The sequence below is a fragment of the Panthera uncia genome, chromosome E3 (genome assembly GCF_023721935.1).
Source record: "Panthera uncia isolate 11264 chromosome E3, Puncia_PCG_1.0, whole genome shotgun sequence".
Taxonomy (NCBI): Eukaryota; Metazoa; Chordata; class Mammalia; order Carnivora; family Felidae; genus Panthera; species Panthera uncia.
The window spans coordinates 33,489,291-33,514,464 of record NC_064815.1 but is presented as its reverse complement, the minus strand read 5'-3'; the positions used below and the strand labels follow the sequence as shown (position 1 = coordinate 33,514,464).

General features: G+C 64.6%; 1 protein-coding gene and 2 long non-coding RNA genes across 6 annotated transcripts in view; 1 reads left to right on the top strand and 2 right to left on the bottom strand.

The window, feature by feature from the left end:
* Positions 1-3,291: 3,291 nt before the first annotated feature.
* Positions 3,292-25,174, bottom strand: part of CE3H7orf50 (chromosome E3 C7orf50 homolog) — a 109,444-nt gene continuing 87,561 nt past the window's right edge. For 2 of the 4 annotated variants that reach the window (XM_049639010.1, XM_049639009.1), the window contains exons 3-5: positions 14,455-14,651; positions 8,924-9,005; positions 3,292-3,957 (exon numbers count right to left, since the gene is read on the bottom strand). In XM_049639010.1, coding sequence (XP_049494967.1) covers positions 3,775-3,957; positions 8,924-9,005; positions 14,455-14,651 — 462 coding nt within the window. In that variant the 3' untranslated portion in view covers positions 3,292-3,774. Of the gene's footprint in view, positions 3,958-8,921; positions 9,006-13,565; positions 14,132-14,454; positions 14,652-25,174 lie in introns of those variants that run through there. The other 2 variants (XM_049639008.1, XR_007459641.1) reach the window with 2 other exon arrangements.
* LOC125928352 (uncharacterized) lies at positions 17,138-18,066 on the top strand. The gene is made up of 2 exons (XR_007459644.1): positions 17,138-17,547; positions 17,795-18,066. It is a non-coding gene; the product is annotated as an uncharacterized LOC125928352 (long non-coding RNA).
* On the bottom strand, positions 17,998-22,552 carry LOC125928351 (uncharacterized). The gene is made up of 3 exons (XR_007459643.1): positions 22,538-22,552; positions 18,206-19,723; positions 17,998-18,084 (listed from the first exon to the last, which is right to left on the bottom strand). It is a non-coding gene; the product is annotated as an uncharacterized LOC125928351 (long non-coding RNA).

The following is a 25,174-nucleotide window of genomic DNA, read 5'->3' as shown; positions in this document are numbered from 1 at the left end:
CCCGGGGCCTCGTGGGAGTGGGTCCCAGTGCGTGTCCTCCCGTGTCCCTAACTCTGACGACCCCGGGGCCTCGTGGGAGTGGGTCCCAGTGCGTGTCCTCCCGTGTCCGTGAGCCAGACGACCCCGGGGCCTCGTGGGAGTGCGTCCCAGTGCGTGTCCTCCCGTGTCCGTGAGTCTGACGACCCAGGGCCTCGTGGGAGTGGGTCCTAGTGCATGTCCTCCTGTGTCTGCCTTGTGTCACTCACCATGGTGTCTGTAGGGTCCGCCCATGTTGGAGCAGGTGCCAGAACTTCCTTCCCTTTTAAGGCCGAATAGTATTTCGTGGGTGGATGGCGCGTGTTGTGTTGTCCATTCATCCATGGTGGACACTTCCAAGTTTGGGGCCCCGTTTCTTGCCGGCTGCATCTCCAACGAGCTCAGCCTCCAGCCTACACGGCTTTCGGGAGGAGCCTCTGCAGACGTCCATCAAGGGTCCCCAGACGTTGTGGGTGAGGAGGGGGCAGCTGGGCCCCTGAACGTGGGTTCCCATGGCCACAGCGCCCCTCCTCTTGGTTGTGAGGGAAGGAGCCCCTGGGGGCCGGCGGGTGGCTCTTGGTCCCGTCATACCACTGGCCCCCAAACCAGAAGCAAGCTCCCAGGGCGGCTGGGACACCCACCCTCAGGACAGACACCCGAGAGGCTGAAGGTCCGTTCCCAGGGCAGGGGTCCTGGCTCATGGCCACCTAATGTCCTGAAGCACCTGTCAGGGACATTCCTGCTGGATAAGCACTGATTTCACTAAACAAGGACAGCTCTCCAGGGGGGCACCGGAAGGGGAAGCTTGGCGGGGGGCCATTGGTCACTGCAGGAGGTCAACAGAAACACCTGCCTGAACGTTTCTCGCACACGAGTCCCAGGAAGGGCGCTTCCTTGGAGGGTGGGGCAGGGTGATGGCTTCGGCACTGACGGCCAGGACGTCTGGTCGCTCCCTCACCTATTCTCGATGGAGCGCTTGAGACGGTCTCCAGGAGGGATGCGGGGAACTTTGGTGAGAACAGACATTAAGGTGACAACGAACTTCTTTACCATTTTCCTTCCAAAGTGCTTTGCCGTGAGCTCTGCCCCGCGAGGCTCTGTCTCTGCTCCCCGGAACGGGTCTGACACCTGCACACGCTGTGTGGTCGCAGTCCCCGAAGGCGCCCCTGCCCCTGGGTGCTCCGTCACCGCAGGTGAGCAAGCTCACCGTTCCCAGAATCTCGTGTCAGTGGAACAGTGGTCTGAGGTCCCCCTTGTGGTCCGAGGTCCCCTGCCCAGTGCAACACTGTGGCCTGTGTCAGCGTTTCTGTCCTTGTACTGCTGAGTGCTGTTTGCCTTGGTGTCCCGGTCACCTGCTGCTGGACGTCTGGGTTGTTTCCGGCTTGGGGGTGCCGACGGGCAAACAGCGGCCACAGTTCAGCTTCTTGGCCCAGGGGCCCCACAGAGACCTTGGTGAGTCAGGGACTCACAGACCGTCCTTCAGCACGCACGGCCCCCACCCCACGCCGTGGCCTGGCCCCGGGGCTCAGACTCTCCCAAGTCACTGCCCCGGGGGCCTCATCCATGCCGTCTCTGACAGACACCGCCGGCAAGTGACGTTGGTCCCGGTGCGCCCAGGTGACATGTCTGTGTCACCTCACTCTGCCAGGGGGAACCTTGCAGTAGACAGCACTTTATGCCCTGGAAGGAGCCCTTAGGGAGGAAAGAGCCCTCTCCCATCTGGTATCGGGGAGCGTTTGTGCTCAAGTGAAGGGAGTGCCCTGGTCTCCCGACTGTTTCCATTAACAGAGGATGAGGACTTGGGACCCATCGCATTCCCCTTTTCAACTTGGCTGCCAGGAAACCCAGAGCTATGGTTCTTGATCAATCAACCCTGATTCCTTAAAAAAGAAGAAAAAAAAAAAAAGCCTTTTCTATCTTATGGATCTTCCTTTGCGTGTCTACTTTTCAATGTATTTTTTAATGTTTACTTTTGAGAGACAGAGACAGAGCACAAGCAGGGGAGGGGGAGAGAGAGGGGGAGACACAGAATCCCAAGCAGGCTCCAGGCTCCGAGCTGTCAGCACAGAGCCTGATGTGGGGCTCAAACCCACAAACTGCAAGCTCATGACCTGATCCGAAGTCAGATGCTCAACGGACCGAGCCCCCCAGGCGCCCTTAGTGTGTTTTTTGGGTGCCTCCTCAAAGCTTAGGCACTGTGAGGCTGGCACCCCGATTGCCTGACGCCCCCAGATTATCTGTGGAGCCGTGATGCCAACGCATCGGATTGGTGATGCACTCACAGGCCTGCGCCAACTCGGGGTTCCAAAGTGCCTCCTGTTCGGGATCTCACTGATGCCTGGAGGGTCGGGACCTCCCCTCTGTCTCTAAAAGCCAAAGAGGGGGCAGGTGCTCTGGCCCGGAGGTGGGTGTGTGTGCGCACTTGGCGGGGTTTCAGCTGCACCAGTGGGAGGGGTGGAGCCAGATGCCCCCGGGGAGTGGCGGAGTATCACCCCTGCCCCTGGGGGGGGCGCGGGGGAGGCATGGGTGTTGGGTGGGAGGTGGGGCCGCGTGACCCTCAGAACCTAGGGGTGTGGGTTGCAGGTGAGAGAGAGGAGGTCCCAAGGACCAGCCCAGGGCCCTCTGGACGCCTGGGCCCCTCCTGGCCTGGGGAACCCTCACCTTGAGGCCTGACCCCATCAAGGAGAAGCGTCCCTCGGCACGGGGGGTTCACGGTACCCGAAGCTCAAGTGAAAGCAGAAACCGAGGCTGGGGACACTGCTGGGAGGGGACGCCTCGGGGGAACGTGGCTGGAAAGGCCTGGCCAGGTGCGACCACGGCGAGGCCCCAGGCCTTCTTCTGGAATAAGGAGTCTACGCGCAGGCCAGGAGCCTGTGACTCACGGTCGGCACCGTGACAGGACACAACCAGTTCACCTTACACACCTTCGTGCTGTCCTGGTCGTCTACTGCACGCGCCCCAGCAACAGGGTTTACAAACCTGCAAGGTGAGGACTCGGTGGTGACAGCTCACCTCTGCTTCACACGGTGTCACCTGGGGTGGAAGCCGCCGGAGGGCCTGCCATCACCCAGGTGGATCCCCACGCAGCCTCCCCACTCGGCAGGGGCTTCCCACGTGAAGGCCGCCAAGTCCCAAGGGCACACGTCCAGAGGGCGCCGGCTGCCTCCGCCTCCTGTCCTGGCCTCAGAGCCGCACGGCTCCACCCGTGCCTCACCCCATGCTGGAGGCTGACCCGCGTCCCCGCACAAATGAGAACGAACCACACAGAACGAGAGCCACGGCCGACACAGGATGGTTTTACTGCAAACGGGAGTGGAAACGGTCGGTGAACGCAGGCAGGTGACCAGGCAGCCCTGGGCGCCACCGGAGGGACCGCCCTCAGCCCCCAACAGGGACGGACCACTGCTGGCGGGAAGGGCTGGCTCTGGTGGATTTCTGAGTCATTCCAGTAGAAAACAGGCCTTTCCCTCGGCTTCCTTGTGGGCTCTGAGGCCACGGAGAGACCAGGCCAGTGTCTCTAGGTTACCCCCCAAGTGCTCCCGTTCGGTTGTGAAGGCATGAAAACCTGTCATCGTGGAGTCAGTCCTCCCGAGGGCCAGGGGCCCGGCCCCCGGAAGTCCCCGGGCCCACTGGCCGCTGCCCTGCTGCTGACCCCGCTTGCCCCTCGCTGGGGCCCCACTGCCGGGAGGACGCGGTCGCCCTCACCGAGAGGCCCGGGACCGCCTGGGGCTGCGGCAGTGACCCGGCCTGCCGGCAGCCCTAGGACAGCAGCTGTAGCACCTGCCGGACGCGCTGGATCGTCCCCAGCGGGAGGGTGTCCTCGCCCCTGGCCTCGTCTGACTTCTGCATCAGGGCCTCGGCCTTCTGCACCGTCAGCTCTCGGGCCCGGCCCCTCAGCCCCTCCAGGTAGGCCAGCAGGGTGGAGAAGAGCTCGTCGGGAACCTGGTGGGGGAAGAGGACCAGAGCGTCAGGGGCCGGGCGGGGTGACGTGGCGAGTGTGGACACTGAGCGGGCCCGGGCGTCAGGCGGCTCACCGCCTCCTCCTCCAGGCAGCAGAGCTCGGCGTCATCTCGGCCCCGGGCACGCCGACGGTGCGGGGGCCCCGTGTGCCGCACCCCTGTTCCCACCCCGTGCCGCTGCTGTGGGACCACGGGGCTGGGGGAGGCGGGGAGGGCAGGCCAGTCTCCCGGTCTTTTTCGAGGGCTCGGGGCCCTGCAGCTATAGGATGTCGCCCCCTCCCGAAAGGCCACCCAGTCGACAGTTAACAGGCGTGTTTGTGAGGAGAGAAATCTTCTGAGACACACACACACACAAACACACACACACACACACACACACACCCCGGGGGTCTGAGGGTGGAGCCCCCGCCGATAAAACCGAGTTCTGGCTCCCCGACCCCGGGCCTGGCAGGTCCCGTCCCGAGGGGAGAGTGAAGGGGCAGCCGGGTCCGCTCAGAAAGCAGGTAGTGACTTACAGGCCTCAACTCCAAAGCTTCAGCAGTGGAGGCGGAGGCAGAGACAGGCACGCGGGGCAAGGGGACAGAGCCGGGCCCAGGCAAGACCCCCTCCACCCACGGTCAGCCGGCTCTCGACAAGGGCGCCCAGACCATTCGATGGGGAAGGGGGCCCCCACATCACTCCCCCCGCATACGGACCCTCTCCCACCCCTTGTTGTTCCCCCCCTCCCCCACCTCCCTGCACAGGCTTCCCCGGTGTTGGTGGCCAAGCCTGTGTCCTGCAGCAAGACTAGAAGATTCTACCGTGAAATTTGAGGACACAGGAGAGAAAACCCAGATCCTGAGCCCAGCCCATCAGCTCAGGATCTGGGTCTCAGCTCAGGACACGGGCCCCTGGGGTGCACGCAGCCCTGGCCAGGTTTCCAGGCCCCTCCTGACCCCACAGGGCATCACGTCAGAACAAAGTGTCTGATCTCAAAGTCAGAGGCCAAGCAAACAAACCAAAAGCGACCTGAACAAGATAAACGTCGTGCGGAGAGAAGGGGACTTCAAAGTGGTGTTACTGACATCCTCGAGAAGTAAGGAAACACGATCCACTGAGAACACGAGAGAAGAACACCGCCGAGAACGGCTGCGTCTTCAGCGACACGGGTCAGTCTGTCTTTGGTCACAGGGCCATCCTGCTCTGACCGGCCCCTCCCCAACGCCCGTGACACTGAGCTCCTCGGCACTCGCTCAAAGGCCACCTGCATCGTCTGCTCTGGACAAAGGTCGACGCACACCCTTTGTCCGTTTTAGAGTTGGGCTGCCCTTCTGTCGACTGAGAAAAGCTCCCACAGTCCGTGAGATCGGGGTCTGCGCCCACCTCCTCCCTCCTGTGGGTGGGTGGGTGGCCATCTCCCCGCCCGCCAGTCTGAGTCTGTGGTCACTGTGCTGGGGCAGTCGGCGCCTGTGCCCGACCTGAGGCCACAACAGGTGCCCCACATTCGCTTCTGGGAGCTTTAGTTTCAGCCCCGACATCCGGGGCCTCGATCCACTTTGAGGGCTGCTGACAGAGGTCAGGCGGGGTCACCTTCCTTCCTTGACACGTGCAAATCCAGCAAAACTCCGCTTGCGGAGGCGGCCATTCTTTCCCCATCGAATGGTGGTGGCTCCCTCCGCCTCTGCGGACCCTGAGCGTACTCGTTCCCTTCCGGGCTTTCTATTCCCCTCGCCAGTCCACCCCCACGGGGGTCGGATGTGGCTTCCGTCTCATCCGTGAAACTGAATCTCATATCCTGCTCCCGACAGGAAGTGCTCATGCACACCCACGCACCCACGCACCCACGTGTGCACACACCCACACGCAGACACGTGGCGGCCAGGAGGTCAGGCCCGTTCGCCTCAGGGGCTCGAAGTGAGGCTGGGGTGGGGGCGGGGGTTCTTCAAGTAGGCGCACCAGGAACACAGGGCACGCGTGGGACCACAGAACAGTTTCGGCTCACGTCACGGCCTCTGCTGTTCCCGCGGGCAGCACCGGGGCGCCACTGCTGCCACGGTCCAGCCAAGGAGGGTCCGGCACTCTGCTCCGGGGCCAAACACAGCCGGCGGGGCACGTGGGTGGGATGGCAGGACGCCCACAAAGGGAAGCGGGGCTCGGTGTGGGGCCAGGAGGCAGCACCGCCTAGCGTCTGGGGCCAGAGTAACCAGGACCCCCAGCTTTGGCCCCGGGGTCCCCTCCTGTTCCTGCCACCAGCCTGCTGAGTCACGCAGGCCCGGGAGCATCTGCGGAACCAAGGGCCGGGCACACCGTTCCCAGGGGCCCTTCCCCCTTCCCCGCCTCCGCGACTCCCCTCCTCCCCCCCCCCCCCCCCCCCCCCCCCCCCAGGCGCCTCGGCCACAGTCATCCGCTGCGGTCCAGGGCTTTCTTCTATCCCACTGCCTGTGCTGGACCCCAAGTGAACCCTGACCCTGACCTCAGGGGGCTCACCAGGGACCAATGAATCCATCGGTCCATCCGCCCACCCGTTACTGCGCCCCTCCAGAAAGGCCCCGGACGCCAGCCCTCCCCCCAGCTGGGTTCAGGTGCACGTGCCCCGGTTTCCCGGGGAGCCCAGGCAGCTCCGGGGCGTTAGGCTCAGAGATGTGGGGGTCCGTGAAAGCCGACGAGCCTTGTCCTTCCGGGTTCACGTCCCAGTGGGGCAGACGGGGCAGACGGCTAATTGTCCTTCCAGTTCACGTCCCAGCGGGGCAGACGGCTAAGTGAATGACGGCACACCGGGAAGGTGCCAAGTCCGTCCGCTGGGGGACAGTCTACTCACAGAAACCTAATTGACACACACACAGAGTTAACCCCAAAGAGATCAAAGGCCTAAAGGTAAGAACAGAAACTACAAAACCCTCACAAGGAAACACTGGGGTAATTCTGCTGACCTTGGGTGAGACCGTGATTTCTTAGTTATGACGCCAGACGCACAAGTGACAGAAGAAAAAAGACAAAAATCAGGCTTCGTCAAAATTATGACACGTCCCCAGCCCACCTCCCGGCGGGCAGCGACCAGGTGGTCTCCAGGGGCCTCAGGAAGCAAGGCCTCGGTTCCCGAGGCGCCTGGGCCCCTCCTCAGGGCACGGCGAGTCCACACAGGCTGCGAGTGGCTGTCAGGCCACCATCACCTGCCGGCACCTTGAGGCCCCGGGGGGGGAAGGGGGCGGGCAGGGTGGTCAGGACACAGGTCTCTGCCCGCAGCTGCCCGCTGGCTCCGTGTGTGTGACACCTGCTCCAGAGAGTTCCAGGGACGGTGTGTCCATGGGGCCCGGGCTCCTGGGCACCGAAGTCTGGTGATGTGCTGGGGTGTGTGTGCCCTGGGTGATGGGGAGGGGGTGTGTGCCCTGAGCGGTGGCGAGTGGGGAGCGGCCACGGATCGGCGTGGGACAGGGGGGGTCACGGGGAAGGAAGGGTGGGGTGTCACGCCTCAGTGCGGGCTCTGCGGTGGGTCACAAGGCCGGCCCGTGACTCCTGCCGCAGTACAGGCTGGCCCAGCCCTGGCGCCTGTTCGCAAAGCTGTCCCCCCACCCTGATTTCAGAGTCTGGCTCTCAGGCGTGTCCTTCCCCGGCCACGGGCACACAGGCACCCTAGACCTCCCTGCAGCAGGGCCGTCACGCTTGTGACGAAAGCTATACTTGTCACAACAAATGGCGGTAGCAGGGGGTTACGCAGCCTGGGAGGAGACCCTCGCAGACGTGGATGTGGCTCTGGTGGGGCGGGGGAGGGGGCAGGCGGCCAGGCTCGGCCCAAGGGCGGAAAGCCAGCCGACCAAGGCAGACGAGGGTGGACCAAGGAGCACCACGTGGCAAGCACCAGGGAGACCACTGGCCAGGACGAGAGCTGCCAACGGTGTGGTGACCATCGGGGCGTTTCTAGATCCCGAAGCAGGTCCACGGACGTGGCCGATTACCGCACGCTCTAACCCAGGTGCCCCCTGAATCACGTGACCGAGGCAGGTCGGCATGGACCATCCTGCACCAGGTGCGTTGGGAGGGCACCCCCGTACCCCACCTGTGTCTGATAACCGGCTTCTCCCAGACGCACCCCCCACCCCGCCAGGTGCACACAGCTCTCCTCCTCCCCACCGGGGACGCACGCTCCACCTCCCTCCGCTCACTCACCACGCACACGGCAGTCGCCGTCCTACATCCGCGCGTGCTTCCCCTCCCCCAGCGTGCACACACGACTGCTGTCGGACGTGTGCGCACACCTGCCCTCCCCTGCCCTACACCCCCCCAGTGTGCACACCCCGGTCCTAACACCCTCCCAGCATGCACACACCCGACCTACATACCCCCGCCCCTGCACTAACGCCCTCCCAGCATGCACACCCCTGCCCGACACCCTCCCGTGCACACACCTGCCCCTGCCCCCCCCCAACACCCTCCCAGGGTGCACACACCTGCTCTACACAACCCCCCTGTGTGCACACTCCTGCTCCCCGCCCCACGCACACCTCTGCCCCTGCCCTAACGCCCTCCCGGTGTGCACACCCCTGCCCTACACCCCCCCATGCACACCCCTGCTCCCCGGTACACACCCCTGCCCTAACGCCCTCTCAGGGTGCACACACCTGCCCTACACGCCCCCCCAGTGTGCACACTCCTGCTCCCCGCCCCACGCACACCCCTGCCCTACACCCCCCCGTGCACACCCCTGCCCCCCCCCAACACACACCCCTGCTCCCTGGTGCACACCCCTGCCCTAACGCCCTCCCAGCATGCACACACCTGCTCTAACCACCCCCACCGGGTGTGCACACCCCTGCCCTCACCTCCCCCCAGCATGCACACCCCTGCCCTAAAGCCCTCCCAGCGTGCACACACCTGCCCTAACCATCCCCGCCCCGTGTGCATACCCCTGTCCAAACCACCCGCAGCGTGTACACCCTGTCCCCCCCCCCCCCCCGCCCCACCGGTGCACGTACCTGGTCGTTGTCATACATGTGCAGTAGCAGCCAGGTCTGCCTCGTCTTCTGGAACTTCCAGTTCTCGTGCTTCTGGGCCCAGCTGGGAAGCAAGGACAGGACACGTCAGGTGCTGGCGGGAACCGACAGACGGGTCTGTGCACCAGGTGGGTGGAGGCCCCTCCCCAGCTGGAGGGCGGCAGACGAGGAGCCGCGGAGGGGGCTCAGGGGCCTGGCGCTGAAAGGACGCCTCACCCCCAAGCGCCTGCCTCCACATCCGCGCCAGACGGCACGGGCACCCGGAGGCTCCTGAAACCAGCCGCTCCCGCGTCAGCCGTCACCGTGTGCCCGCCAGAGCGGGGACGGCCTTCCAACTGAGAGCTGTGTGTGGAGGGTGAGGGAGAGCAGCCCGGGGGGAGCCAGGAACCCTGACCCCGAGGGTCGTGCTGGTGTGGGCCACCTGAGGCCATGTGACCCCCCCACCCCAGCCCCCACCCAACCCGCGGCCACGGGGCCAGCCTGCTGACAAGCAGGAGGAAGAGAAGGGCGGCGTGTCTGGGACTCGGGGGCACCGAGGGGTGTGGGCAGGAGGGCGGGGGGTGAGCCCCCAGGGTGTGTCATGTGCCCCAGCTGCAGCCTCGACTGGAGGGACAGTAGCTCGCGGGGGTCGAGGTGGAGTCACTCTTACTGGACTTCACACACACGGTCACGTGACAGCAGACCCGCCTGAGCCCCGCCCCACGTCTGCCGGGGACCACGGGCACTTTGTGTGGCAGCCACAGAGCAGGACCTGAGCCAGACCGGGTGTCCCTGCTCCCATCCCGCTGGGGACCCATGGATTCGCATCTTGGATCTGGCCCTGGAGACTGACCGGCGCCCCTACAAAGCGGTGTGCCTTCAGGGCACCACGACCCGGACTCCCGCACCCGCAGATGTGGCACTCGGTCTGTGCCTGGAACGAGTGTGCGGCAGAAATCGGGCCGTGGTCATTAGACGAGGCCCGGAGGAAGAGCCCAAGAGCCGCCAGGCCGGGCGCTGTCCCTGGCTGATCCCTGCGGGTTAACCCGAGGGGCCCCTGCCCCGTTCTGGTTATCAAGTGACTGCGCTGGCTCACACCGTCCATCGCCCAGTCTGCTGGGGGGGGGGGGGGGTCTTCAAAAAATGGGTTTGCCAGATGGCATGACGTTAAGTAGAAGGAGCTGCAGAGCCATAAAAACAGGACACGGAGGCTGATGCACTCTGGTTGCAGCAAGCAACCCCCTGGAGCCGACGGTCCACGAAGCCCTGGCCAGGCCTCCCGTGAGCAGCCTTCCCAGCAAGTCCCGTGGCCACAGCTCCTGTGACTCCTCCCCCAAAGGTGTAGGCCCTGGGCTCGTCCGGCCCTGAGGAGTGGCTGTCTTGGGGTCTGCTCCTCCCGGGTCTTGGGTTTCGACGTACTAGCAAGCCCTTTGCTGTGCTTACTCATTCTTTACAATAAACTCGCTCTGTTCAAATTACCATTTGGTTCCACTGACCACCTGCACGCTGGCCAATTCCCCTGCCCTGGAAGATGGCACACGACCTCCCCCAGGGTCTGTGGGGTCCATCCTGGGCTGACGGAGGGTGTGGCGGTGCCGAGCTGCACTGCCTGGGACCTGGGGCTCCACGGACCTGGCTGCCATGGCCACGGCATCGGCAACACGGACGGGCTGTGTGCCTGACCCGAGCCAGGGCTCTGGTCTAGCTCAGGCTCAACCCCCCTTGTGGTCACCTGAACCCCCAGACAGCGTTACGGTGGCTTCAGATCTGCCGTGTGGGTCCAAAGGAAGCAAGGGGCACTGGCTGGGAGCCCCAAGCCCCTAGGCCACGACAGGCAGAGAGGAGGCCCCCAGACCAGGACGACGAGGACACAGGAGTGAAGTTGGGGACGACGGACATGGACAAGCCAGCCCGCCTCTCCAGGCTCCTGCTCCGTCTCAGAGACGCCTCCCTGAGAGGCAGGACCCGTGGGGATAGAGAATGAGAGACCAGGGTCCACAGGGAGGGAGCGGGGACCCCGCGCCGGGTGGGCTCCCTGGTGGTAAGGGCTGAGCCCCACCCTCTTGAGGGGGTACGGAGTCGTCAGTGGCTCCCAGAGAACGTGGCTCCGTGAGGTCATGGGTGAAGGACGCTTCAACACCCAGACGGGCAGAAGCACGTGCAGCTGCTGTACCGGCCCCCGGCCCGCGGCCACCCAGAGACACGTGTCCCCCACGGGCCCCGCCTGAGCCCCAACATCAGGCAGGTTCTGGAGCCCCTGAGCCGGTGAATGTGTCTCTATCTCCACCAACCTGTCCCCAAGGCCGCGGTCTTCAGGGAAACCCTAAGAACCCGGCCCCAGGCCTCACACGTGCCAACCCCCACGTTCCAGCCGGCAGTGCCATCGCGGCCTAGAGCAGCCCGTGCTCTCGCGGCAATCAGACAACTCGTGGATTTCGTACGGCCCGGTCTGCACGGCAGAAATCTCTCAGATCAGGGGAAGCTGGAATCGGCTGGCCGGCCCAGGCCCCGGGGGTAGACGAGGGTCCTCCAGCCGTGATGGGGCCCGGCAGCCTCTCGTCCCCGGAAGGCAGGCCCTGAGTCGCTGAGGCCACGCGCCCCGCTGACCCCCGCTTACGCAGCACCTGATCGCGTCCCGGCCTGCGCTGGGGATGGGGCTGGGGGCTGGGCGCCCAGCGGGACAGGACACCCCGTGAGGGAGGAGCTGCCGTGTCTGGCTCAGTCGGCAGGAGGGGCCCCGGTGGAAGAGGGAAGAAACAGCCGGAGTCCGTCTCCCTGCCCCCAGCCCGGCGAGGGGTTGGTGTGGGGTCTCCGGGGAGAGCATGCTGGCCGCCTCAGCCCTGGGTCTGACATCCCACAGGGGCCAGGTTGCCCTCGGGGCTCCCTCGGGGCTCCCGCGGGCCCAGAGACCACCGCTACATTCCAAGGACACGCATGGAGTGCAGCTCCCGCCACACAAGACCTACAGCTGCCAGGCACGGGGATGCCGGGCGGCCACAGGAGCCCGCGCGGGCTGGAGGCGAGGCCGCAAGCGAGGCCCGGACGGCAGAGGGCAGGCGGCCTACCACAACATGGATGGCGTCCCCGGGCCGGCCTCTGGGTAATGGGGCAGTCTGGACAGGACAGGCCCCCGGTGGGTGAACGCCAGGGAGCTGGGCAGTCCACGCCGCGGCGGGAGGCGTGGCCTCGGGAGTGAAGACCGGGTCCGCAGCCCGGCCTCTTGCCGTCCACACGGGGTCTACGCGAAGAGCGCCCGCAGGCCTCTAGCCTGTCCTCACCCCCGCCCACCCCAGGCGGGCTCTGCGCCCGTGGCACAGCCTGAGGTCCACTCTGTGGCTGGCCTGTCCCCCTGCTCCTCTGTCCAGCCCCGGCCCCGGGGCCTCCTGTGTCCAGCCGTGACCCGTGCGCACTCACAGAAACACGCGTGGGCTCCCTGGCTGACAGCCGAGACCACAGAGGACGACTCTCTCGCTCAAGGAGCCACACTGACAAGCAGCAGGCTGGCTCCAGCCCAGGCCCTGCCATCCCCAAGGCTGGTGCCCCACGCCATGCTGACAGCCCAACTGAGCCGGGGACCCCACACCCGCACGCCAGCGGAGGGAGCAGCAGGCATCTGTCCTCAAGTCCCAGTGGGCCCCCACCCACGCGCTCCTGCCCTCTCTGGCCACCAACCGGGGACGGCCTTCAGCTCTGACCTCAGAGAACAGGGCTGCATGGACGGTGCTGAGCCCCTGCACCAGGCAGCCCTCGGCATTCTCGAGCTGCTGCTGTGTGTGGTCCCTGCAGGGCTCACCCCTCTAGACCCATGATATGCAGCAGGGCCAATCCAGCCTCTGCCAGGGCTACGGGGGCTGGCGATGCCCCTGCACCCCTGCTGAGTTTAGGGAGGGAGGCCGGGACGGCTGAGCCAGAGATCTGGTCCCAGCACATGCAGATTCCCCAGCCGCACCCCAGACCCCAGACCCAGCTCTCTCTTCACTGGGACCTGTGGGAGCATGTGCCCAGGTGACACCAACACTGGGGGCTGGACTCCTTAAGGGGTGCTAGTTCCAGCCCCGTCCACTATGCCCAGCAGCCAAGAGTGCAGAAGCCCCAAGGTCCCACGTTGCTCAGAATTACACATCCCTGAGGCTGGGGACGGGGACCAGCGGACAGGGTCCTCCTCACCCGGGCCAGGCTACGGGACCCTCAGTTCTCTGCCCTGAGGCGGCCAGCCAGCTGGTGTGCTGGATTCCTGCCCCCAACACAGCCACGCCCGGGGCCAGCAGGTGGAGTCACAGAGCTGGGACTGGGGGAACTCGCCTTCCTGGCTGAGCCCTTCCAGGGACCCCTCCGGGGAGGAGCCAAGAGGGCGCGGCTCGGCAGCCCCCTGGGTTATCGGCATCTCTGGTTTAACATGTACAGGATGCAAACGAGGAACACAGCGAGACACCGCCCCACACCCAGCCGCGTGGCTGTCATCAGCGAGGGCAGGCGCGGACGGGCGAAGTCGGGGCCCTTGCCGGTGGGGCTGTTAACGTGGCGCAGCCGCCGCGGGCAGGTCTGCAGCTCCTGCAAAAACGGGGTCCCTGGCAATCCCGCTCCGAGGCTGTGCCCGAGACCGAGAAAGACACGTCCCCACAAGATCCCGTACGCGGACACGCACCACAGCATCAGCCACAACGGCCCCGCGCCCGAAACAGCCCGAATGCCCGCGAGCGGGTGAGCGGATGAACGAAACGTGGCGTATGCGTGCAGTGCGTGGTATCTGGCCGTAAAGAGAAAGGGACGCCTGACACGTGCTGCAACGTGGGTGGGCCTCAAACGTTTCACCGAGCGAAGGAAGCGCTTGGCAAAAGGCCACGCCGTGCGTGACTCCCACGTGCACAATCGTCCGGAATCGACACGCCCACAGAGACACGGGGTGGACGAGGGCTTGGGTGGAGCTGGGCGGGGCGGTCTGAGGGGAATGGGGAGTGAGTGCCGGGGGCAGGGGCTGCTGCTGGAGTCAAAGGAGTTCGGCGGCGGCCGGGGCGGTTGCGCATACACCGCTCCCCGCGATCAACGCACAGGTGAGTGTGTCCGAGCTGGGTCTCCCCAGGGAAGACCGTCTTGGTGCTGGCCGCTGATGCCGCTGGACGGACCCCACTTCCGGAGGAGGAAAATCGTTGTGGGCGGCGGGGGCGGGGGGAGGCTGCCGGAACCCGTGACTTTACTTCCCCGCAGGTTCCTCTGCCAACAGAAGCCAGCGATTTCACTGGGGCCTGGCTTTTCCAGGAGCCCCTAGAGAGGCTTGCACGGAGCTGCTGGCAGATGCCAGGCTCTGCCTGCCGTGGGAACAGGGTAAACCAGGGTCTGCCAGGCACCCCGAGGGCTCGAGTGGGCACTGGGGGTGGTGGTTCTGTGGTGACACCCACCAGGGCAGGTCCCAGGCTGCGGGGACACCACTGGCCCCAGGAGCCAGATTTGGAGCAGCTCACCCGAGCCCCCGTCCGTCCTGGTACACCAGAGACCCTCCGGACCCGGCCAGGCCCTGCGTGAGAGGGTCGCCTTACCCACGGAGGTAGTCCAGGGCCAGCTGGGCCCCGGAGGGCTTGGCCGGCACCCTCGGGACTGCAGCCTTCCGAAGCTGCTTCCTCTCCTCTTTCCTCCGCTCCTTTTTCAGCTTCCTCTCCAGGACCCTCTTCTCCTCTGGGGTCAGCTCGGGCAGCTCGAGGGCCGTGTCCTGTCCGGCGCCCCAGGCGGCTCCTCCCTGAAAGGCAAGGGAAAACCAGCCTGGAAGGGTGCCCCTCAGCTCCCTGGACCCCCTCCCTCACCCCCAGCACCTGGGGAAGGGGCTGCTCAAAGTCTTGCCCTCCCAGGGACCCAGGAGACTCAGCGCCTGGTGACAAGTCCTGCGGGGAAGGGCCGGGTGTGACTATCTCACCCCAGCACGTGTCAAAGCTCACTGACCTCGGACCTCTCTCCTGACCCTGCACCTGCGCTCACGCACTGGGGACAAGGATTTCTGGGCGGAGAGGAGAGTCCCATCCCCCTACAGCCTTGCAGGAGACCTGCCCCTCCTCCTTTCCCTCTCCCCAGCCCCCCAGCCCTGCTGCTGCCCCACTGTCTGCTGCCCTCAGGCTGCCCGCAGACCAGGTGCACTGAGGCAGGGCTGAGAGCATACTGCTCAAGGTTGGGGGGTGGGGTACCCACAGAGGCCTTTCCACTTAGAAACCCCTCCCAAGGAAGGCCTGGGTGCCTCCCCCAGCAGCTAAGCAGTTGATGGACGCAGGCTGCTGGCCTCTCGCTGTCCCCTGATAGGGCCGTGGCCTCCTGACACCCCTATTTTCCCAGATACCTTGCACCCAGTAGTACAGCCCCAACCCGCTCCCCATATCAAACCAAACCAGGCTTTCAACGGGGCGGGGGATCATGACCCCAGGACCTGCACACACGTCCCCTTTCCTGGAAAACCTGGCACACGAGCACTGGTCACTCCGCCTCTAGCCTGGGACCAGGCCACTGCCCCAAGGCCTCCGGAAGGGCAAAGGCTACCCCAGGCACATCCAGCGTTTGCAGACCTCCCCCTCCCCTCCCCTCCCCTCCCCTCCCCTCTCGTCTCCCCAGAGGCCAGCTTACAAAGTGCCAGTGCCTTGACAACCTTTGTGTTCCCACTCAACGCCAGATCTTTCCGGAATCTTCTAAAACAAAAGAGATGCTCTCTCTCCAGCTCCCCCCTCTGACTCCTTTAAAACCAGCAGTGGGGCCTCCAGGCTGCCCCAGGGAGGCTCCAGCAGCCCTGACACCATGTACACGCATGTGCACACACACGCACGGCTCCTCTCACACGGGGTTCACAGGCCGCCAGCACAGGGGTGCTTCCAGAGCGGGGGGGGGGGGGGGGGGGGGTCTCTGGACAGACACAGCCCTGGGGCGGCACATGCCCCCTGCCTGCAAGCCTAGTTGCCCGAGGCCATCGGGATTTCTGAGATCCAGGGGAGCAGTGGTGACACCATGATGGGAGGCAGGAGGGCAGGCCCGGTGCCCTCCTGGGGTCTCCACCTTGGCTGAAGACGTGGCCTCGGGGCCGGCCTAGGAAAGAGGCCAAAACTGCAATAAACCCAGTGTTTCTCAAGACCACTTCTGTGCGGCCTGTGCTCCAAGCAGGATGGGCGGGAGCAAGACGCCCTTCCTGCCCGTTTCATCCCGGGTCCCAAGGGGCCTGCTGGTGGCCTCTGAAGAGAAGCGGGGTGCAGACCGGCCCACCTGGGCCCTGCTCTTGCAGGGGGTAGGGGCAGAGGTCAGGACACCCCAGGAGCACTCAGGGAAAGCCAAGCCGCTTGCAGGGTCTGGACGCTCGTCCCGAAGGCGAAGGAGGCAGAGCTGGGACCAGAGCCGGGAGTCGCAGCACGTGAGCAGGGGCTGGGGGCAGGGAGAGGGCAGGCCCCTCCCCCCACAGAACCAGACCTTTATGCCCCCCAGAAGGCTGCTCATCGTGGCAGCAGTTCTACGGCAGACGGTTTTAAGAAGCATCGAGAGAAGCGTCAGGCGACAGTATGCGGTCCGGTTATCCGTTCACGTAGAAACTGCTATCGGGTGGCGGCAGGGTGCCGCTGTGGCAAAAGGCCCAGGGCCGTGAGGTCAGGGCACCTCAGACGACAAAACCCCGCCTGGAGTTTGTGCGTGGCGTCTACGGACGCGCCCTAAGCACCCACACGGCGCTGCCCCTGAAGGGTTGGCCGGCAGGGGAGGGACAGTCTCTGCTCGGTCCTCGGTTTACGGATGCGGACAGAGCCCTGCCCGAGCCACATCTGTGTGGCCCCTGGGGCCGAGGATCTTTAGCCACAGTAGTCTCTCCGTAAACTGTCCACAACAGTCTAACCAGTGCTCCCCGCAGCTGGGTGCTCCCCAGGGTCACGGTGGGATCCGCCCCCCCCCCCCGGAGTCCGGGCCCCCTGACGTCAACTGCTTCGTGGCCCGGAGCTTGGGGGACAGAAGGGACTCCAGAGTCGGGTCCAGAAAACAGCAGCAGGCTCACAGGCCTCCCCACCAGGAAGGCCCCACTTCCTTCTGGTTCTGAACCTAGGAAACAGGTGGGCAGGAAGCCCATGCCTCTGTCTGTGGCACCTTCAGAAATTTCGCTCTAGTTCAAAAGGACACCTTAATCAGACTTACTACCAGGTATCACACGGTAGCACAATTTTGCTTATCTAACCACGAAGAACAAATAAGAGCGTTTCCTACAACGTTTTAAAGAAATGTTTTATTCTGAAACAAGACGCGGGTACAGTCATCAGAGGCATCGCCGACCCCCACATGGCCTCTGTCCACGTTCCATGGCACCGTCTGCAGACAGACCTGGAACCCTTTCAACGGTCGGAAACCCACAGCGACAGCAGCAGATTCAAGTGACAGTGAAGGATACGGAACGTGCGGGTACGAACTGTTAGATCCTTCAAAGCCTAATCTCCCCAATCCCTCTCACCACCCCAAAACCCCCGGCTAAAGTAACACGTGAGCGACAGCTACCCCCTCGCGCCCGCGAGAATGAAACAATTTCCCCTTTCGTCTTGCTCGCAGCGTCCTGATTAAAGTGAGAACGATTTCAGAAGAGGTGTGTGCGGACAATTCTGGAAGCTGCTCCTGGAACACAGCCGAGTCTCCAGGTGCGTGTGGTGGTGGGCACGACGCCCTCCGGGAGTCTCGGGCTGGCGCTGAGTGGAGGCAGACGCGGGCTCTGGCCTCGAGGAGCTCACGGCCGGATGTAAGTGAGCTCCTGGAGGACAGGGAGAGCGGCTGTCAGAGCGGCTGTTCAGGGCGGCAGGGCTCCCGGCGGGGCACAGCTCCTGGGTGCAGGGTCCTGCACAACGTAGCGGGGCCTGGACACCCCTCTCAGAAGGCTTTTAAACGCAGGAAACGGAACACACAGGACACGCGGGGCACAAACGGAACCCTTCATCAAAAGACCGTCGGCACCACACGAACCCATCCGTGCGGGTCTGTCGTGCAACCGGGCAGGGGAGCCGAGTACAGGTGACGCCGGGAGCGGTCTCCACCCGTCACGTGCCAGGAAAGTGCCCGTGCCCTCCACACATCCATCCCGCCAATGCCACCGTGGCCTGCCAACATTCACAGCGGGTGCCGAAAGTCAGGAGAGACCATGCAAATAGTGTTTCCTTAATCCAGGTTCAAACTCTCTGGGTCTGTAAGTCGGGGTGAAAAACACAACTGCAACCTGAGCCCACCTGCCCAGGCCTGCAGGTCCCCACGACCGCGGGGACAGCCAGGCTCCTTCCCCACCCGGCTCTCGCCACCTAAACCCACCTGGCCTTGGAGGACGGACGTGATGAAAACCGCCGGACCCTCTTCCCAGAAACACACACCCAGGGACACACGTTAAGGAACAGACTCCAGGATCCCAGTGGAGGTGACCTCCTTGGTTGCCAGAAATGAGGAACTGGAGGGGTGAAGTCTTGTCCACAGACGGTCACAGGTGGGAGGTGGGCAGGGACAGTGGCCCTCGGAGGACAGGCCAGTGCTCCGCAGAGGCTCTCCCATACGGGCGTTCTTCAGAGCCATGGCCTGGGCTGTCAGTGGGACCTGCCGCCCAGTCCCGGCTTCCAGGGCCGTGGCGCCAACCCCCTTGCCAGCACAGGCCCCGTGCACCAGACTCCCCAGAGCCAGGACGCCGGCAGAGGTGGACAGCACTGGGCGGCCAGCCTGCGTTTCAGCACTAGGAGACTCGGTTTTTACTCTTGCTGCTGCTTTCTTTTTAATATTTACTTCTGAGAGAAAGAGAGGAGAGAGAGAGAGAAAGAAGGAGAGACAGAGAGAGACATGGGCGCAGCCCGAGCAGGGGAGGGGCAGAGAGAGAGGGAGACACAGAACCCCCCTGATGCGGGGCTCAAACCCACGAACCGTGAGATCACGACCTGGGCCGAAGTCGGACGCCCAACCGACTGAGCCACCTGGGCGCCCCCACTTGCTTCTTCGAACCCCAGGACACAAACAGGAGTTTGCAGTGTGGGCAGAATGTGAAGTCTGTGAGAGGCTGATACAGGTGCAGCGTCAGGGGGCTGCAGGAAGGCTGGAGAGGACCAGCCCCACAAAACCTCTCATTGGTCCCTCACAGCTTCAGCCCGGGACAGAGTCAGGATGCCACATCTCTCGCAGGGCTGTGCGGGGACCAACCTCCTTTGGGGACAGGGTGGTCTCGAGCCAGCGAGGAGCCCCCCTTGCACCCCCCGCCACACTGGCAAAGCCAGGGTGAGTCACACGGCCCAGCCTCCTGCCTGCAATGCGACACTGTGGGTGTCCCACGGGGCTCTGTGGGTTCAGCTGGTGCCTTTGCCTGGGGACACAGGGAACCTCCAACCCCGAGACGAGGACCAGATTTTTCTGGAGACAAAGTCCCCTGACCCTGCGAGGACTTTTTTTTAGGGCACATTTACCCTTTCACGGCTGGCCTGTCCGTTCACCCAAAATCAGCACGTCCAGCCGTGTCCTGGGAGGGCCCGCTCTTGAGTGGAGGTAGACACGGGGACAGACAGAAAAAGCATACAGGCTAGACTTTTGGGGGAGGGATGGGGGTGGAGAAATCTCCCAGGGTCCTTTCCCGGAGGGACGTGTGCAGGTGGTGCCCGTGGGGCTGAGTGACTGATGGGGACAGCTACCTGGCAGACATCGGTGACCCCTTCCCCCTGGCAGGTGTGGGGGGAGGTTCGGGGTACAACTCGGTCAGGCTCAGCGCCGGCTCTATGGGCACCATCTGGGACCATCATCCAGGGCAGAGCGCAGGCGCCTCAGGGGACACAGGTGAAGAGCAGCCCTGCTCTCAAGGAGCTCCAGGGGCACAGGGAACAAGGTGTGAACAGGATGAGCTGTGGCCGCGGCCCTGCCCCGAGCCCGTGGACACTGGCAGAAGACAGGAGAGATGCGAGGAGACTGAGCTGACAAGGGCTGTGGGAGAAGCGGACGGGGACTAGGAGGACGCCAGCTCCAGGGGCAGACGGGGGAGGCCAGGGGAGGAGCGGACTTGGTTTTGGCACAATTCACAGGACACGTGCTCAGATGTCAAACGTGGGTGTCCGCACAGGCCGGGAGAAGCTTGGGGACAGACAGTGTCCAGGGCCCTGAGGTCTCAGATCTGAGATGACAGGGCACATGCAAGAGGACGCATGGGGACAGGAAGACCGTTGAGTCCACCGAGAACAGAGCTAGGAAGCAGCCCCGCGCTCTAGTTTCCATTTCTGGAGACGCCCTGCTGAGCCGAGGGGGTTCACCTGGTCTGGCGCACAAGCTCTGAAGGCCTTTGAGGGCAGGCGGGGTCCCCAGAGAGGCTGTGAGGGCCCCTCCTTTGGAGGCCTCCGTCAGCCAGACCCAGGACGCGCTACTGGGCGGGGCACACCCCCAGCACCTCACAGCCACACACCAAGGCGTAGCCTCCGCCGCTAGAAAAGGAAACGGTTACCTGCTCGCCAGAGGTAGGGACCTACGGGGTCTCCTAACTCCAAGGTGGGTCTTCCTGGACTGCAGACCCCAAGGGCACCACGTCCCTGCTGCAGCCCTCACTGCCTTGGGGTGACTTTGCCTACGTCGGGGGTGGGGGGAAGGCACAGGCCCTGGCAGGCTCCCCCTGTGCGAGCTCTGTCACTTCCGAGAAGGACTGCCCACCGGGGGGGTCTAACGACCTAGACTCAGTAAACTTTTCCTCCATTACCAGCAGGCCAGCAAGGCGTGGAATCCAGCTGCACCGTGCGGTCAACAGCCCAACCGTGGAATGTCACAGTTATGGCTTCCAGGCACGGATGCCAGATCTGACGGCAAAGGTCACGTGCACAGTCACGCCTGTGTTCACGGCAGGCCGCTGAGCCCGCCCCCCCCCGCCACGCCCACCCCCTTCCTAGTAAACTCTGAATCTGCCTTCCTCTCGTTTCCGGAAACGTGTGACTGGCCAGAAATTGAAGGGTGCATTTTCAATTTAACCTGGAAATGCCATCCCGGCAGGTTGATGGCCAGAACGGGCAGAGCCAGGAGGAAAACGAAGTACAGGAATCGTAAATGGGTCTAAAAATAACGTTTAACGCACAAAAAACATGCTTCTGGACAACTTCCAAGAAGTCAGCAGACGCTCGTTCCTGACCCGGCAGTGCTGAACTCGCCACATTAACAGAAATCAGATTCCTAATAACGAAAGCCCAGGAGAAAACTGTAGAGACAGCTCCGTGCCACCCGAGTTCACGGGCCAGGGCGCTGGGAGCGGGCCCAGAACACAGGCTCTCCTGTGCGAAGCCCGCAGAGAGGCCGCCGGTTCCGCACAAGATTTTCCAATAGGTTTTCCTGCCTTTTCAGCCGCGGTCTGTGGGCTGCATTCTTCCTCAGGGGCTTTTGTGCCGAGGAAGCGGAAACGCCCTTGCCTTTGGGTAGAGAATAGCCTCAGCTCGGGGATCCCTTGCCTTCCGGGCCCCGTAGGCTGTGCAAGATCTGCAAACGGTCTGAGCTAGGGGAGAAACTGACACCAACACCTTACTGGCTCCAAAATGAACCAGCAAAATCAAAACAAACGCTGCACGGGATGAATACAGCATATCATTGAATCAACTCCATCCATTGTTAAATATAATTTCCAAGATAATTCCACAGCTAGCATACGGAAACCATGGGTTAGCTTCTTCTCGCCTTGCCAGAATTCCCGAGCGTGCACCGTGAAAATTCACATTGCCAAATAATGTGTCAAAGCCAGAGACCGTCACAGGCAAAATGGTGATACCCCTGCAGGCCCTCCCCACTCCCCCAACAATGATGATGTGCCACGTGTGGGTGGGACTTGTTTAGATAATGTCGCCTTGGGCTATCTGTCCCAAGCAAAGGACAACACCCGTCCCAGGAGTGGAGAGAGCAAGGACAGACCAGTCCCCAGGTGCACAACAGGGACAAGGTTTAGTCCACTCCCCGGTTTTGCAGAGAAACAGGCTGGAGAGGCAGGGAACTCGCGTGTGGTCACATGGCCCGGGGATGAGACTAGAATCCGGGGTTCTGAACCAGCAATCGGAGGGGCTGCGAGCCCCAGAGACCTTCCGCAAGGAAGAGCTGTTAAGGGCGCACAGCTGGAGACCCCCTCAAGCCCTCCTCCCTAGTTCAGGACACAGCTCGGGGCCCCTCCCCTCTAGCACAGGGCACAGTTCGGAGCCCCCCCCCCGCCCTCCCCGTGGTGCGGGACAGAGCTCGGAAGCCCCCATAACCTCCCCTCCCGGTGCAGGACACAGCTCAGAGTCTCCACGACCTCCCCCTGGTGCAGCACATAGCTCGAGCCCAACCCCCACGACGCCCCGCCCCCCCCCCCCCCCCGTGCAGGACCCACCCCCGGCCCCCCCCCCCCCGCGCAGGACCCCGAGGGGGGGGGGGGGGGGGCCCCCCCCCCCCCCCCCCCGGACGAGGTAACCTCGGCGGCGGCGTGGGCCCACCCGCGCCCGACCCCAAGGGGGAAGGGCGCCCCACCCGCAGGGTGAGCCGTCTCACCGGGCCGGGATCTTCCCGGCCCTGGGCCCCCGCAGCACCCCCACCGGGACACGCCCGGCCCTCCGCGCGGGCGCGCTCGTGCAGGGCGGGTCCCCCCACCCCCTCCCCGGGCCCCGATTCCGGGCTCGGCACACTGACCTCCGCGTCTCGGGCCGCCAGCGGGCCCCGGGCAGCCCGGCCGCAGCGCCCGCGCACTGCGCATGTCACGCCGGCCCGGCTCGGCTGGAACCGGATCCAGCCGGCCGGGCGGTGACGCAGGCGCGGGGTCGCTCGGGGGTGTGGGCGGGGCCCCGGGGCCTGCACGTGGGCGCGGACCCCAGCCCCAGCCGGGTCTGCGAAGCAGGCGGGAGACGCGAGGCGAGGCCCACGCAGGCTCCCGGTGGAAGGAGGTTGTCGCGAGCGGGAATGGAGACTCGGGACGACTTGTCGGTGCCCGCCGCACCACCAGGTGGCAGCCACAGGGCCCTCGCCCGGAGGCCTGCCTGTTAACAGGCCCTACCCCGCCCGGACAGGGGAGGAGGAAAACCACAGCTGCAGCGCCCCCAAGTGCTCCCTGTTTCTCTGCCCATCACATGGACCCACGCTCCCCTGGCAGACTCTGGTTACCACCCCACCCCCCACCCCCGGGGCTGGCCTCATTTCCACCCTTGGGCTCTGTGTACCGGGGCTGCTGTCTCCTCCCCAGGGCCTTTGCACACGCTCTTCTCTCAGCCTGGAGCTTCTCAACTAGCTCCCCCATCGTCCTCAGAGTCAGGGAAACCTCTGCTTCACTTACTGAGCACCCTCCCAACAGCACGGCCCCCCCAGCACCGTGAGCTCCAAGAGGGTCGGGCTGTGTCTGCTCACACCCCACGGACACTGCCCAGCAACACACCAGTGTTCGGCCGAGGCCTGCTGAACAAATGAGTCACAAAGTCTTTCCTTCACCACGTGAACATCCTACGTCTCTTCTCCAGCTTGCACTCCCTCCAGTGAGACTGCAGGTGAATCTTCGGGTACAAGAGGAAACCGCACGCGGCAGCTGAGAGCCCAGTCTACCCCAGGGCCTGTAGGAGGCTCTGCGGCAGGGCTGCTGGGGGAGGGGAGGGCTTCTGGCCCACCTGTCTGGCAAAGGTCGGGGGCCAGGCGTCCCAGGACACTCTACTCTGGCTGCGGACCCTTCACCGGCCCGCTGCGTGCTGGCTGGCGGGTGTCGCCGTGCCAGCTTCCCAGCCCGATAGGGACCCCCAGGGCTCGGGAGCCAAGTTGGAATCTTTCTGTGCTTTCCCTGTCTGTCACCGCGGCCGCGGGCTGCTCCACAGGGGCAACGGGGGCAGGCACACGGGCATGGCAGGAGCCTGGGCCACAGCTGGACGGATGCAGGGGAGGGGAGGGTGGGGAGGAGCCCCGCCCACCGGAGACCTCAGCCACTGTGCCAGGTGTCTTCCACCTGTGCTGTCTTGCTTCATCCCTGGGATGCAGGCATCAGCACCCCCACTTTACAGGTAAGGAAACCCGGAAATGGTTTTTAAAAAGTTTCCAAGACTGCCGTTGTGGGACTTCTGGGTCCCAGAGGACCCACGTGCTGATTTGCTAGTGCATTCCGGCGTCACTACTCAGCCTTCAGGCCCTCTGATTGATGGCTTTCTTCACACCAGTCTGCAGCCCTGGGAGACCTGAGTGGGAAGGGGCGGGAGCCGGTCTGGCAGCAGGGAGGGCGGTGCCGCTGGGTGCACCACACGCAGGGCCGCGTGGCTGAGAGGGTGCCTTCGTGCCCTCCACTCGTCTCTCCCTCCCGGCCACCCTGTCCCCACACTTCACAGGCGAGGAACCTGGGGCTCGGTGGGGGGGGCTGCCTACCCGCGACAGTGTCCCTTCCAGGCCCTGTGTGAGGCGCTCTGGCCCCCCGGGGGCACATGCGGGGGCCTCACGCTGGGCCTGGACGCTGGGCCCGTGGAAGCTCTACCCCAAGCAGGTGCTGCCAGGCCAAGCCTCCCGGCGGCTGTCTGGTCCCGGGCCTCGTCAGCAGCAGCAGGCACAGGGCCGCTGTCCTCGCGCCTGGTTCTGCGCGGAACCTGGTGCAGCCAGAGAACCCTTGCGGACGGCCCAGCTGGTGGAAGGAGCGGCAGCCCTGCCTGCCGTGCGAGCCTGGCACCAGCTCTCCCGTCCCAAGGGACCCCAGAACTCCACCCCCACCCCCCACCCCCGAAACTTGGCTCCTGGTTAGGAGGAGGGGTCGTCGGGCAACGTCTTCACACCGAAGCCTCCTCTGACTCTGATCGCGGGCTATGCTGTGGGCACAAAACAGACGAAAATGCCTGCAGCCACGGACCGAGTGTTGGCGTTTCCCCAAAATTCGTATGTTCAAACCTAATCCCTGGCGTGATGGTAGTTGGGGGTGGGACCCTGGGGAGGTGCACGGGTCATGAGGGCAGAGCCTCGGGAATGGGAACGGTGCCTTCACAAGAGAGACCCAGAGAGCTCCCTCGCCCCTTTCACGGCGTGAGGACATGGCCCGGACGTGGCCCTCCCGGAACCCGGACACCGGCAGGCACGGCCCACAGAGCTCCCGTGCCGGCAGCTCCGTCCCACTTAGCCTCCAGGGACAGGCCCGGTGTGGACGGAAACTGTGTGTGGCGGAGGGGTGGGGGGGGGGGGGGGGTGGTAAAGCCCCAGGTAAAGAGGGTCTGCTGTCGGCTGCGATCGATCGGGCGGCAGCCGAGCCAAGTACAGCCCAGGGCCTTCGGGGCGGCCTGGCGCCCCCCCCCCCCCCCCCCCCCCCCCCCCCCCCCCCCC